This window comes from Jatropha curcas, chromosome 5 (genome assembly GCF_041381405.1).
Source record: "Jatropha curcas cultivar XTBG-Jc1 chromosome 5, XTBG_Jcur_1.0, whole genome shotgun sequence".
NCBI classification, from domain to species: Eukaryota; Viridiplantae; Streptophyta; class Magnoliopsida; order Malpighiales; family Euphorbiaceae; genus Jatropha; species Jatropha curcas.
In genome coordinates this window covers 19,541,125-19,556,932 of record NC_143155.1, presented here as the reverse complement: position 1 = coordinate 19,556,932, position 15,808 = coordinate 19,541,125, and the positions used below count along the sequence as shown (strand labels likewise).

The following is a 15,808-nucleotide window of genomic DNA, read 5'->3' as shown; positions in this document are numbered from 1 at the left end:
ATGCACAAACTATATGCGCATAAAATTATATTTTTTTATACTTTTTAGTAATCGATGTACTTAAATCAAAATTTAAATTCTATATTTATAATTTACTTAATTATTACCTTACTAAATATATAATATTTTTTTATACTATATTAAGAATATATATATATAATTAATTGAAAACTTTTAATAGTTATTCAAAATCATGTTTATTTTCCTTCGAAAAAAAAATCATGTATATTTTGTGGCATAATTTTTATTAATTTATTTTCATATTTAGTATGATATTAGTTTTTTTTTTTTTTTAACTAGATGAATGAGGAAGTTTGATTTCAATTATTCCAAACAGCACAAATCGCTAAACCAAATCAAACCGCCATCAAATATTTGGTTTGGTTTGAAATTTTTTATTGATTGGTTTGAATTTAAATTTTTTCAAACTGCTATTTTAGATTTGGTTGGATTATTATATTTAAACCATTCAAACCGACCCACTAACGTTCCTAACAGCAAAATTTTTCTTTGAAGGGAAACACTTGATGTGCTACTGCCAGATGTAAAACTAGGTATATCTACAACGTTCCTAACAGTCAAAACTCAAATCAAAAGAACTTCCTTCACCCAAACAGGTCAAAGGCAGTTGTCAACGTCTTTTCGGTAATTGTGCTTTTGACAGACAGAGAGAGAGAGAGAGAGAGAGAGAGAGAGAGAGAGAGAGCCTCCATGGTGATAATAGTATGCGCTGGGCCTGGGCCTGAAGCAAGTTGATTTTTGTAGTTTGAACCAGGGTTAAATAATTAAATTTAAATCTTATACTTTTCACAGAAAATTTTATAGCACCTTGAAACGTCACTTTTATCTATTGAATATTTCTACTTATAAAATTGCATATATTTTAATTGATTTATTAAACACCTTAATTTATAAAATTAGATCGATTAAACACTTATTAGATTATTGAAAAATGTGAAAATTATTATTTCAAAACTTGTACTAATCACATACTAAATTACTATTTTACATGTAAAAGCCAAAAATTTTAAAAATTTATTATTTTTAACATGACGAGATGTGAAATTATTAAAAAAGAGAAGTTCAAGATGCTACAAAGTTCATTTTAAAATTCAAAATGCCACAAGATTTTTTTTTTAATAAACTTGAGGGGTTAAATTATATATTCAGCCAATGAACAATAAGACATGATATAGGAGGCTACGATGATCTCAATGTATTGTTTGAGTATGAGTGAGTATAGACATGGCAAAATGTATAAATGAAAATCCAACTTTAGTGGCATTTGCAATATTTATATTCTATTAAAACCTTCTTTAACTTATAAATTAAAAACGTGAAAATCATTATTTAAAAATTCATATATATATATATATATATATATATATATATATTATCTTACTTAGTGAATGCAACACACAGTTGAAATATCTAAATTTATATTCATTGGTTGAGACTTTACAAATTGAAGTATTCTGTAAATATGATTTTATAAATTAAACTGTTTAACGAGTCTAAGTTAAAAATTAGAAATTTCATTAGACTTTTCTTATAAAATTGATGCTGCCATTCATATATTAAGCATTCATATATGTAACTTTATATACAAAATTATAGGTGAGTTAAAATATGATGTGGAGCTCAAAAAATTTATTTAAGATTGATTTGTTAAAATTTCAAGCAATGTTACTCATAATTATTAGCAATACATAATAATTTACTAATAATAGAAATTATGTAGAGAATCTCAATTACTTAAAATTGTGGTTCATGTACACAATTGCAAACCTCCCTGTACAAACCCAAAACTTATAAATAATTTACTAATGGATATAGTGAATTCAATTTGGTAAATTGCCCTTTTTTTTTTTCTTGGGAAAATTAAGGGGAGCTTTGAAAAGCTAGAGGCTATAACCTTTATCCTCCTATGATAAGGATTTGGACCCCTAATTTCACTCCAAAAGCTAGCTCGTAGAGGAATGACTGAACTCAGCCTTATACACTAGTTTAGGATGTACTACGCGAGCAATGTGGGACGCATCATCCCCACCCCCATAAGACCCGACTGCCTCAGTCGGCATTCTGACGAACCCCACGAGACACCGACCCTACGAAGCCAGAGCTCTGATATCAAATGATAAGGATCTGAACTCCTAATTTCGCCCCAAAAGCTAGCTCGTAAGGGAAGGACTGAACCCAGTCTTATACACTAGTCCAAGATGTACTCCGTGAGCGATGTGGGACACATCACCCTATATTTATAATTGTAATCTGCTCCTCATGCTTTTTATATGATGACACGCGTACAACATTATTTCAATACTACAAATGGTGCAGTCCGTAAAAAATGCATATGTATGATAAATATTTGTATCATATGTCAATATATTAATACAGACATTTTATACATGTTTCGAAAATGCATAAATATTTAGCCGCGGCAACGTGCAGGTGAACTAGATTGTTTATCCTAATTTTGCACTTATAATGCCTTGAATCGACCCAATCAAGCCCAAAATTGTGACAAGCAAACAAATAACACTAAATGTTCTAAGGACAATCCATTTTCTTGTCCAAGGCCCAATTTTCTTCTGCACAAAGTACATTTCCACCGGAAAATATATAGCCAACGGCCAAAAGTTCAATGCTCCTAAAACTCCTAAGACTTGGTTGAAGTAAGGGAAGACCATTGCAATAGCAGTAGTTGATGCCACGTAAGCTGTTCTGAAACATACCCTTAAAAGATTCACTTGAAGAGGAGGGAACAATGGAAGTTTAAAGGTATAGAATTTATTCACAAACCCACTTCTTGGATACTTCTTGGAAAACCATCCTTCTACAAATGAAAACACTGGCTGGCTATATATCTGAAAAATTTACGAACATAATAAAATTTCAAAACCATAAGCAAAACTATTGAGAGCTTCTTTGGTATAAATGAATTTTTTCAAATTATATGTATTTTATTCTCAAATTTTACATTCTTTGGACATTAATTTAAAATTCAAAATATTTTTAATTTTATAAAATTAATTGTACTTGCACCAAATATGAGATGGCAATGTTTGGACTGAGAATTTTGCAATCCAATGAATAATTTTATCAAAATTCACTTTTTGGCTGACTCACCAAATTGGAGAAAACAACTGTGGCTGAGAGGACTCAAATTCGAGAACTCCCACATAAGTGAAAAAACTAGCAGGAACACCACTTGGCAATTTATGGTATGTTTTAAAAGTTTTTTTAATTAAAACATAGTATTAAATTTATAGTAAATCACATCTTAATAAACTGAATATTTAAACATAACACTATTTTTTCAAAAATGATTTAAACAATATGGAAATATAACAATATTTGTGAGGATTAAAATATGGACAACCACATTAAAACTTTAATTTCACAAAGTAAAATAGGAAATCCAAGAGTTTGATATGAAGTAGAGTACCTGATATCCTCCTACCAAATGAATAAGAACACAAGCATTTGCGAAGTCAATGAGCCAATAAGGCTCAAAAAACCCAAATCCTGTTAATAAATTTCCAGGTGTTTTATCACCAAAAGCTGCATATCCAAAGCATCCACAGCAGAGGTAAAAGAAAGTGGTAATGAAAATTGCAACCATTGATCCTTTCTTCATTGTCTTATTCTCTGCAGGAGGTGACTTCAGTGTGTCCTTCATTTAATTAAAAGTTTATTTCTCACTTTCAGTCTCTTTAGCTAAGCCTCAAAAAATTTAATCTGCCATATTTGAATAATAAAATTCAACAGAAGCCAAACCTGAATTTCTAGAAGAATGAGTGAGTATGGATAGGCAAAAGCAATATCCCCAAGTGCTAAAAAGGCTAGCCATAGTTTATCAGCAACATTGGCAGTTGGCACTCCTGTAATGCTCCCCTTGATCCTTCCGTTTTCTACAATTTGTAAGGTATTCGATAAATACTCGATTACTGAACTATTAATTATTTTAATTTTTTTTAGTCTACCAAGATAAAATAAGAGAAAAATATCTGAGATAATTTGGCTATATCTTACATAGACGCTTATGTGGGTGGAGGGTGTTAAATGGATTTTTGATATTAGGTCTAGATTTAATTATACACAATACGGGATGAAAACAAATGATTCGTATATCCAACCCCAACTAATTTAGAATTAAGGCTTAGTTATTGTGGTTTTTGTAAATTTCTAAGACTTATTTGATTCATCTTGAAATTAAAATGAGAACAGAAATAGATGCTTAAATTCAAAAAACCTTATTTCAAAGAAAAATAAGAGGCCAAATTGGAAAATTCATACCTAATACTTTTGCAAAGCCAAGTCCAAAACCTATAGAAGAGTAAGCAAAGGACATGATAGCTGCAACTACTGAGAGCCATTCTATGCTGTGAATATCTGGTATTTGTGAAACTATTATCTGAACAAGTCCAAATACAAGCATAAAGAAATTATCTCCATATGCACATGCAGCTTTATGCCCTTCTCTGTGATAGCAATTTGACATTTGAATTGCTCTACAATAATGAAATAACAAAAGAAATTGTAAGATACAAAACCCTAATATTAATTAAGTAATTAAGTACTTGGGAGGAAGTAATTAAGTACCTCATGCTGGTTGAAGTAGTAATAACATAAGCAACACAAGTCCCATACATGCTTAAGTATTGAAGCAAGCCACAAAACCACGTCTGCGTCTTACCTGAACTATCACTAAATCAAATGAGCTAGAAACAACACATCACCCTGTAATGATTAAACCAAATTAAAAAGAAAGAAACAAGAAAAACAGAAGAAAATGTTCAATATACTACCAAGGTTCACTCTGACAGCATCCATATAACAGTAGTTTCGCGTTCCGGTTACTGGGTCAGGAGATCTGTAACAATCTGATAAGAGGAATGCAGAAATATAGGTGACAATTGCAAAGCAAAGAAGGGCAATTGGCCCTGCAATCCATCCTAGCTGTGCTGTACTCCATGCCAATGACAGTACTCCAGACCCAATAACAGCAGTTATTATATGAGCTACGCAACTCCATAAGTTTCCTAATATGGGAAAAATAAAAGTTCGAACTTCAATCTGAGATGAATTAAAAAAATAAGAAAAGATTTTCTTTACCAGTTCTTGAAGGATGCCCATCATCATCACAAGAACTACTTGCTAGTTCCATAGAGTTTTGAACTGCCATGCTTCTTCAACGGACAGAAGGAAATGAAATATGCACCGAAGGCTATTGTTACCTGTATGGCCAAAATAGAAAGCTTTAACTCTGAACCATATCCAATAGAAATAATGAAATATGTGGAACATCTTTCTTACCAAATAATTTCCTGTTGGTACTTAGGAAATGTTTGAAGGCAGCAGAAGCAATATTAGTGATAGAACGTCCTGACTTTCTGCAGTAGGAGACAATCTTGGCTCGTCAATGCACACTTTAAGCATGTGGCTATCATTTGATAGAAGAGTCCAATATATACTATGCAGGAAAATGCCATTCTGATACCAACAACTTGTTAACATCATGGTAAGAAAATGAATAGCAACTTTTCTGTAGAACTACATTTTATTTTAAATTCAATTTTCATTGTCCCAAATGAGGTATCCCAGCTGTTAAACTCTTTCAATACAGTTGTTTTACGAGTTGGTTTTGATCGATGAAATTTGAGCGATAGAATTTGAATATTTGATTGAGAAAAAAATATATATTAAAATTTATAAAATTAATTTTTTATAAATGATGGAATTTAAATCACTTAGTTTTATTTCAATCATACCCTTTAAATTCAGTATTTTATTTTCTAAACAAATAATAAGATGTACATATTCTTCCAATTTAAACAACATTTATGAACTACTCTACTCAATCACGCGAGTTAGGTGAGATCAATCACATACATATAATAGATATAATCTTGCATATGTATGTTGGGGACGTTGCATGTGAGACTGGTTCAATCCATCTGGCCTAACTAACTAACACAGAGACGAAGCACTTAAGCAGCAGATTCACCCATGTCAAGCCCTACTTAGTACTTACGCATGGCAGAACTCAGAAGTATATATAAAAGCATCATTAGCATTCTTATTTAACTAAAAACTGCAAAATTGGCTTTTTTTTTATTCCTTTCCTTAATGAATTCTTAAGAACAAAATACAGAAAAAAAAAAAAAAAAAGAAGGTGGTCTAAGATTAACACTGCGCACACACATATTAGACTATATATGAAATCTTCAACAGATATATTCAATGTGTTTGTCATTTGAATTGTAACTTCTGTTAGTCACGATATATTATTTCTTCCAAACCGAGATCGTCAGCTTTTTGCACAGATATTGTCTGAAAATTTAGCCCTACATAGCACAAAGTTTGGCGGGTTGTTTGGTTGGTGGATGTATGGCTACTGACTAGTCTTCTTCTATCAGAAAGAGAATAATATTCATGGAATCAATTTTGTCTATGCAAGAAAGAAACCCTACAAGCCAAGCATGGAGTATATATGAGATATTTTTATTTTCTATATCAGAACTAGTTAGTTATGCATACCTATAATAGGTTTTCGTTTATTTTTAATACGGTCAAAGAAAATTAACACCAAACCTTTTCAATTAAGTAGTAAATATGTGGTTTTTTTTTTTCCTTCTTTTCCTTAAACTTATTATTTAACTGAATTTTTATTCAAATAATAATAATAATAATTTATTTGCGCCAAGAGTGAATCCAGCTAGTTTTTGGGGCCCACCGCCCTCAAATTCGGAAAAAAAAAATCTTAAAAAAAAATTACATTTTGCAGGGTATGCCAACAGAACTGAATAAAAGTGGAAATTGGTCAAACTCAAAATCAGATTGTGGTAAATGGTTTCCAATTCCAAACCGGAATCAAAACTATATGTTTATAAATCGACTTCAATTCTTGATTTTTCAAATTAGAATTGATAGTTTAAATGTAAAAGCAGTCCAATTCCATTTCACTCTTCTTATAATATAAATTTGAAATTGACGGTTTTAAAAACGAAAATAGTTTTATAATTATAGTCATGCGTGCATTTTGCTTTCTAAAATATAAAAAATTACGTTTATTCCCTTGAAGCTTTATTTTGGTAGGAAGCATGATTTTGATAAAAAAAAAGTAGTCCTTGACAGTTAAAATTTCTCTATCATTGTCATTTCTGCAATTATAGAACACTAAAAATTAAAATTGCTTAGCATGATTTCAAATTGCGTCCTTTTATTTAATAGTAATAATAGTAATATGAACAATGTGCTATGACATAAGAAGAATATATGCAACTAAATGGATGATGACTCACATCACTTTGTTCGTCTTATACAATAATTTTCAAAATTCTTGAATAGATAGATGGCCACGAATAGATGTGGAGTTTATATAATGGAAAAATATATTTATATTTCTTCAATGGTAATAGAGCCGTATCGATTTTGAATTATCAGTCTGAGTCAAATTAAAAAATTAACCTCAATTAATATAGGAATAATTTTTTAAAAATATATGATTGATGTTGGTGTATCAAACCGAGTGTAGAAAAATTTTATCCCATAAATGATTCACGAATCTTTTTTTTTTTTTTTTTTATGAAACCCTAATTATTTCAAATTCAAAATAACTTAGATTAACAAAGTTAACAAATATGAAATTAAAAATAAGAAATATATAATTTGTTAATTTAAAATATATTATAAGGCTCAATTTGCACCATGAACTTAGACAAAACATATAATTTGTCCAAAAATTAACTTTTTATATAATTTATCCCTTGAACTCACACCAAAAATACAAAATGCTCAATTTTTATTTCAAAAATAAATTATTTGATATAAATCAAATATGATTGAAAAGTAATTAAATATTTAATTTAAATCAAATATAATTAAAAAATAATCAAACAAAAATATAAAAAATATTTTTCTAACAAAATATTTCAATATGATCAAATCTTTTTCTAATTGTATATTTTAGTAAATCAAATACTTGTTAAATTATTTTTAAATCAAATACCGTGAATCTTTATAATTATTATTATATTTTTAAATAACCTTTTATTTTCTAATTTTAAATTTTTTAAAGTAATTTTTATTAGATAAAACTATAAAATAATTTTTTTTTCCTTAAAAATCTGGGCGTTTTATTCTTTTAGGTGGAAATTCAAGGTGCAAATTGTATAAAAAGTTAATTTTTTGGGCAAATAATATATTGTGCTCGAGTTCAGAGGACAAATTGAGCTTTATTTCTTTTTAATATGGATAATAGTTTTTTTGTTTTTTTGTTGAAGGGAATATGAATAATAACTATTAAAGATTTAACCCTTGACTAATCAAGGGCAGAGATCTATTCTCCCTTAACTAGACCTGAGTATGAAGTCCCTTTAAACATTTAGAAATGAGTATTTTGCTCCTCTTTGTATATCTGCTCGATGTGAATCTAGATTAATTGGGTCAACAGGCTTTGGAACACGGATGTTTAAAACCAAAAAAAGATTTAGAACAGTATTACAATCATAAATTAAGTTAAATTAAGTTTAGACTAATCTAATTCAGTTTATTTCAAGAAAACAATTAGTAGGAAAAAGAAGACATTAGCAGCTTGAATCTTTTTTTTTTTTTTTTCCTTCTTCAAACTGCTGTCAAGCTTTAGAACGATACAAAAAATAAAGAAAAAAAAGAAAGGATTAGTGTCTAACAGTACCTTATTACAGTAGTAGCAGCAGTAGCAGATTCCACCACCATAAAAGCTCTCTTCTGCAAGTAAACCACACGCTTTCTAGCTCCTCTCTCCTAAATTTCCATTGCATTATTGCATATTTATATTGTGATGAGAGTTCTAAAATTAGTGTTAGAAATTACCAAAAAAACCTCCTAGCAAGATAGGCATGTGAATCACATCAAACCAACAATTTATTATTCTACAATTGATATGTAAAAATTGAAGAATCTCAGTGAATCTGTTTATTTTTTTTAACCCTTTTGGTTTCATATCTTTTATGTATAATTTTACCATAATTATTTCTTTAATGATTTTAATTTTATTGATTCAACAGATAAAAATAATTTAGATTTGATTGATGATATTAATTTTCTATTTAAATCTATTTGGATAAGATAATAAATTATATTATACACTAAATAATGTATATATTAAATATGATAATAATATAGTATCTTCAAAAAATTTTTATTCACAAATAAAGATAATTAATTTCGATTTCTCACATTAATTTCCTATTTAATCTAAATTATATTTGATAAACTAAGAAATTATATTATATACTAATTATTGTATCTATTAATATCGTAAAACTATAATATCTTTAAGGATTTTAATTTTATTGGTTAAAAAAATAAAGATAATTTGATTTTGATTGGTTTTATTATACTATATAAGGTACATATTAAATATGGTGAGAATGTAATTTATTTTATTATTACTTTTATTAAACCTTTAATTTGATTTTTTAATTATTTTAATAATTTATTATTATTTATTAAGAAATATATTATAAGATTTATTTTTGATATAAAATAATAAATTATATTATATACTAAATAAAGTATATATTAAATATGATAAGAATATAATATTTTAAAAAAATTTGACTTTGCCAGTTGAAAAAGAAATGTAATTTAATTTTAATTGATTATATTAAATTCCTATTTAACTCTAATTTCTATTAAATAAATTAAAAAATTATATTATATACTAAATAATGTATAAATTAAATATTATAAAAATATAATATATTTAAGAATTTTAATTTTATTTGTTTAAAAGGAAAAGTAATTTGATTTTGATTGGTTATATTATACTATATAACGTACATATTAAATATGGTAAGTATATAATATGTTTTATTATTATTTTTATTAAATCTTTAATTTGACTGGTTATAGTTATTTTACATGGGATAAATGTAATTTATTATTATTTATAAAAAAATATTATAAGATTTATTAATTGATATAAAATAATAATTTTTTCTCAAAAAAGCAATCCTCAAATTAAGTATACGCTCACGGACTTTAATAAAATAAAAAAAAGAGAAAAATATCAAAATTATATCTAAAATAATGATTAATATATTAATTATCATAATATCTACAATATAAATTCAAAATAATAAGTCAAATCAAGCTAATCATCACTTCTGATAAAATTTATTATTTATTATTTTGTTATTTCATAAAATATTTTTTTATATTTGTGAATTCTCTTGGATTTTTATTAATATAAATTTTTCATAATATTATAATTTATAACAAAAAATTAATTAAAAAATATTTATATAAATTAGTAGAAAATGGTATGTATAAATTAAATTACATTTACTTCAACGAAGTAAAAATAAACAAGTACAAATAACGTGAAACACATATTCAAGAAAACTGGTATATATAAAAGTACAGATGAGGAAGAGAAACATTAGCTTCACCAAAAACACCCTATTAAGTTTATAAATCGATAAAAATAGTAAAAATATTAATTTTATTGGTTAAATAATAATAACAATTTTGATTCATTATATTAATTTTCTATATAAATCTAAATTTTATTGATAAAATAAGAAATTACATTATATACTGAAACGACTCGTAATTTTATTTTTAAAAACTTGCGAATACTTATTTAAATTAAAAATCTAAATTTTTCATTACATGCGCTATAAATATTGAATAGTTAAACTCCAAGTCCAAATTCAAAGAGTTAGACCCAAGCCCGAAAACATAAAGTCGAAACTCTCAAAAAACAAATTTTCTCAATTATTCATTTAAATATTAAAATAACGTTTCAAATATGAATAAGAGTAATTAAAAGAGAAATTTAGAAAGAAAAGAATTTTAAAAAAAGGAAAGTAGAATAAAAGAGAAAGAAGGAAACTCTCACTCACACTCCTCTCTCACCGACCTTCATCGCGCGACACCCCTGTCCATCACCGTCGAGCCGATTCCTACCACCAGACCGACGGGTCTTATTTTGCGAGACCACCATGATCGATGGCTCTTCAGTCGACTGTCGAAGTAGTTCCGGCCAATTGGCTCACCAACTCCACAAATTGATATTAGAAAGGAGCCCCTCATTGAATTTTGAGTTGAATGGTGGGATTTTTACTGAATTCTGAGCATACATGATTTTCTAACCGCCGTGCCTGCAGTAGTCCGATGACCAGCCAATGAGGTTTCGGTAAGACCCTAGTAGGCAGAATATCCGTTTCCTCGCACTGAACTTGAATCCACAAGCGGCGATTAGTATACTTTAAGATTCAACTCAATAATTTTAGTGTAAATACAAAATTAGAAATTGTCGTTATTTGATTAAATTGGTTTTGATTACGTAGTAAGTAAATCGTGAGAGATCAGCGGTGTGACTAATTTTCAGTTACTTAGTGAAATTAGCAAATAATAAAAAAAGAAATTATCAATTAAAGATAACAAGGATTTGTTAACCGTGTGAATTTAAAATTTAGGACGGTTCAAATTTATTAATGAATTAATCAAAGACAGAAAGAAATATCGATATTGCGAGTGTGAAATGTTGATAATGGCAAATGAGAAATTTTTATGAATTGCTTAATGGATGTGCTGTAGATTATTATTGTGATGTGTAAATTACGGACAGTTTGATTTATAAAGAAAATGTTGCCGACTTTATAAAGAAAATGCTGCCGACGGCAAAAACACTTATAAAAAAAAACTAAAACTAAATTAAATTAGCTATATCATTAATGGATACTAACGACTAAAACTATTATTATTATTATTATTATTACTATTATTATTATTGTAAAACGTTACTTACTAAAGGACTATAAGCTTTATTGAAGTTTATATATTAGAGCAAATAAGTAAATAAAGGAATAGTAATTATACAATTTGATAAGTTAAGACAAACAACTATATTGGCCAAAATTGATAAATGAATGAGAATTAAATTCCTCGAATTAGAATTCTTAGAATTTTTTTTTTCTAAATTCTTATAAGGTTCTAGAATGACAAAACAAAAGCTGGAAGGAAGCTATAATAAAGATAGTCCTATTAAGAACGATAAAATACTGTGAACAGAGTTAAATACTCCGCATCACTCATGCATTTTACATTCACGAATACATGAATAATATGATATTTACACGAAGCATGCATACATATAAAAATACCATATAGGCGTGTATGCCATGAGTCGCATCAAATACACATATTTATATATTGAAATATATGGAAATGTTGGATATTACACACTACGTGAATGATGTGAAATTTTATAATTGGATATGTCTTATTTGTGATGTTCTATGGAATTATAATGATGTGGGTCACCCTGAGGTGAGAGCACAGACATGGTGAGAACGCTGTCAGCGGGTCATAAGTGGGTGGAGTGGCCCCTCCCTATTCACTCTATGTTTCGGTAGGCATCGATGCTAAAGGAAAAAAGAAAAGAAAAAATAATAGTAAGGAAAGGGAAAGAAAAGAAAGGAGAATCAGATGGATTGGATCCGTCAAGCCCAAATTGGGGTGGGCTCCCTAAGTACACTTGACACAAGGATCATGGATTTATCTTTTCAGAAATTATTTTAAAGCATGCTTTGGGAGTGAGCATGATCCTTATTTATAATGGGTGATTCTACAGACTAATATCCATTATTTGAGTACTTGAACTGTTGTGACTTATGTGATAAGTGTGCATATATACTCGCTTGCTCAATCACAATTAGCCGGAGGGCTAGTGATTGTATAATATGATTATCATTTGTGTGAATGTGTGAGGTGAGAGGGCTATCTAACCCTACTCATTGAGTTTAACACTCACCCCTGCCTCTTTATTTTTCAGGTAAAATGAGGAAAACAAAACTCTAAAGATACAACTAAGTTGATATAAAGACGAAAGAAAAAGACTAATTTATAAATAATGCATGTAAATGTGGCGATTTTAATTTATAAAGTTCCGCAATTGTATTCCAAATGAGTTGTAATTGAATAACATGGATATATGTGTTAATTATATAAATCATATTTTTGATACGTCTGTGGACTATCAGATTGAGCTTTGAGTATGAGAATATAATAATTAGGCCTGAGGCCACGATTGTGAATAGAATATGAGCTTAACTGATTTAGGCTTACTACGGGCCTAAAAGGTCGTAAGCCCACCTAAGCCCTCCGGCTCTTGAAAACGGATCGCAACATATATTGAATAAGGTATGTATTAAATATGATAAGAATATTATATGTTTAAGGATTTTAATTTTATTGGTTAAAAAATAAAGATAATTTTAATTTTGATTGCTTATATTAATTTTCTATTTAAATCTAAATTCTATTAGATAAAATAAAATAATATATTACGATGTGGATTTCGGCGTACTTCATCTTTTCTAATACCTTGATATTCTTCTCCATGCTCAATATTTAAATCGGTACTCATGCGAGGAGTTTGAACCACATTTACAAATGGTTGTGGGGTAGGACAAGTCAAAATGAGTCTATTGTTCGAGTACTATCATCATCTCAAAGAAATCATTAAATGAGTCTCTAACATGAGATGTAAATCCATCACGTGTCCCGAAACACACCGCATAAGTATTGAAAGTAGGTATCGTATATTGAAATGGCATCGTCTCGCCTATTTTGGAGAAAAAAGTATGGGTTTGTTAGGTTACCATCATCGAAGTGTAATGAATGTCCAATGGTATTTTTAATGTTACGGATGGTACACTACATTCAGGTTGTGGTGCAAAAGGCTATTAGTGCAATAACCTTCGTAATAGTTATATATCATAGGGGAGGGACTTGAAGTATTTTGTCTACTGGCTAGACTTCAACTGGAATACGTCTAGATGTCATTTCACATCTCTTTCGACTCTGTAGTTTTTTTGGTGTTTGAACACAAGGAAACTCTATAGATGGAGGGGCGGCTTGAAGCGTAGGGTGAGTTTCATTATGAATTTCTTCATTCATTGCACCGAATAGGCTAAATAATCTTCGACGGAATGATGGATTACTACATGTTGGTGATGTTGAACTGTGATATATATGTTGGAGCCCTCTGATTGTATTAAAAAAATATTATGGAAATAAGAGCAAAATATATTATTCAATTAGATTAAGAAATTATAAGATAAGACAAAAAAAAAAAAAAATGAATAATTATCACAACTCCAACTTCTGTACCTTGAAATGAAATCCAAGGTCTAGTTCGTAGCACATATCAAATATATTGCACCAAAACCACCAGATTATATGTGTGTTTTAGTGAAAAAAATATTTTGAGTGAATAAATATTTTTTTATTGGGTTAATTATAATTTTAGTGTCTTATGGAAAATGTTCTATTTTGATGCCTCAATGGAAAACTTTTGCAATTGGGTGTTTGAACTCATTAAAAATTTTCAATCAAGTGCCTGTGATTTAATGCCGAAAATACAACTAATCCCATAGCAAAGATGTCACGTTTGAATTTTATTGACTTGAGAAAATATATTGAGTTGTCAACTTGTAATTAGTCATTTTTAGTGAAACCCAAAAAAATAAAAATTATTAAAATAACATTTCCTTCTATTGTTGAAATTTACAAAAACCACCCAATTGAAGTTAGTGATCTGAAAATTATTGAAAGGAAGAGACGAAGACAACAAATTGAAGCTTGAAAGAAAAATATTGTTATCATTGGTTGTAGGCTGCTCTACAGCAACATCAACTATTCTATATTTTTAGGATTATCAGGCACTTGAACCTGATCATCACTTACAATATTATTATTTCTCTTTGTCCTCTCACCTGAACACGATCTGGCTCTTGTAAAGAGAGTCGGGAATAAAAGGTTTCCTCACACGAATAGTAGTAGGATTCAATTGTTTCTCTTTCTAACGGGTCCACTTTGTGGTTTGTAGCCGCCGTCGGAGACTTGTATTGTTACCATTGTTTCTTCTTTCCTTTCTCTGTAATTTGGCCTGCGTAGCAAGCTTAAATCTTGTTTTTTTTTTTTTTTTTTTTTTTTTTTTTTTTTTTTTTTTATATGCAATACGAGTAAATCAAAAAGTTATTAGCTTTATAGAGTTCTAAAGCACTAATAAAACCTTAATCTGTGTTTATCAACGAATTCTATCTCTTTCGTATCTCTAACTTTCCCATGATTTTTGTAAATTTGAACAATAGAAGACAATGTTATTTTAGTAACTTTTATTTTCTAGGTTCCACTCAAAATGTCCAATTACAGTTGACAACTCAATATATTTTTTCAAGTTGGCAAAAATTCCAACTTGGTATGTTAGTTATCGGATTAGTTGTATTTCCGGCACGCTATGTAAGCCGCGGACACTTAAATTGAAAATTTTTAATAAGTTCTAATAAGTTTTAATGAGTTTAAACACTTGATTACAAAAATTTTCCGTTGAAACACTGAAATAGAACATTTTCTATAGTTCGGAGACTAAAATTATAATTAACCATTTTTTATTGAAACCACTAATTAGTCTTGTGGACTCTTAACAAAATACTTTTTTTTTCATGTACTTTTTACTGACTAACGGTCACATCCCATAGTTACACTAAAACCACCAAACGAATTGTGTGTTTTAGTAAAAAATCAAATTGATAATTTAAAATTTTCATTTTGTATTGAAACCAACAGTTGGTTTCATGGTCTTAATACAAAATAAAAATTTTTATTTATTTATTCATATAACTAATTTTTTCTGACTGTTTGTCAGTACGAGTTATTTTTTCTATTGCACTGAAATCACCAACTCAATTGGTTGTTTTAGTGCAACACACTCTCTCCATATCGGGACAAACATTAGATTGGAAAA

General features: G+C 28.6%; 1 protein-coding gene across 2 annotated transcripts; it reads right to left on the bottom strand.

The window, feature by feature from the left end:
* Positions 1–2,341: 2,341 nt before the first annotated feature.
* On the bottom strand, positions 2,342–5,453 carry LOC119370421 (putative amino acid permease 7). Of its 2 annotated transcripts, XM_089720985.1 has the most exons (8): positions 5,320–5,453; positions 5,119–5,240; positions 4,812–5,045; positions 4,606–4,699; positions 4,300–4,514; positions 3,781–3,914; positions 3,449–3,676; positions 2,342–2,867 (listed from the first exon to the last, which is right to left on the bottom strand). In XM_089720985.1, the coding sequence occupies exons 2-8, from the start codon at positions 5,186–5,188 to the stop codon at positions 2,466–2,468; spliced, it is 1,377 nt and encodes a 458-aa protein (XP_089577111.1). In that variant the 5' UTR covers positions 5,189–5,240; positions 5,320–5,453; the 3' UTR covers positions 2,342–2,465. The 2 variants fall into 2 exon arrangements, with proteins under 2 accessions (XP_089577111.1, XP_089577110.1); XM_089720984.1 differs by lacking the exon at positions 5,320–5,453 and having other exon boundaries at positions 5,119–5,298.
* Between the last annotated feature and the right edge of the window lie 10,355 nt (positions 5,454–15,808).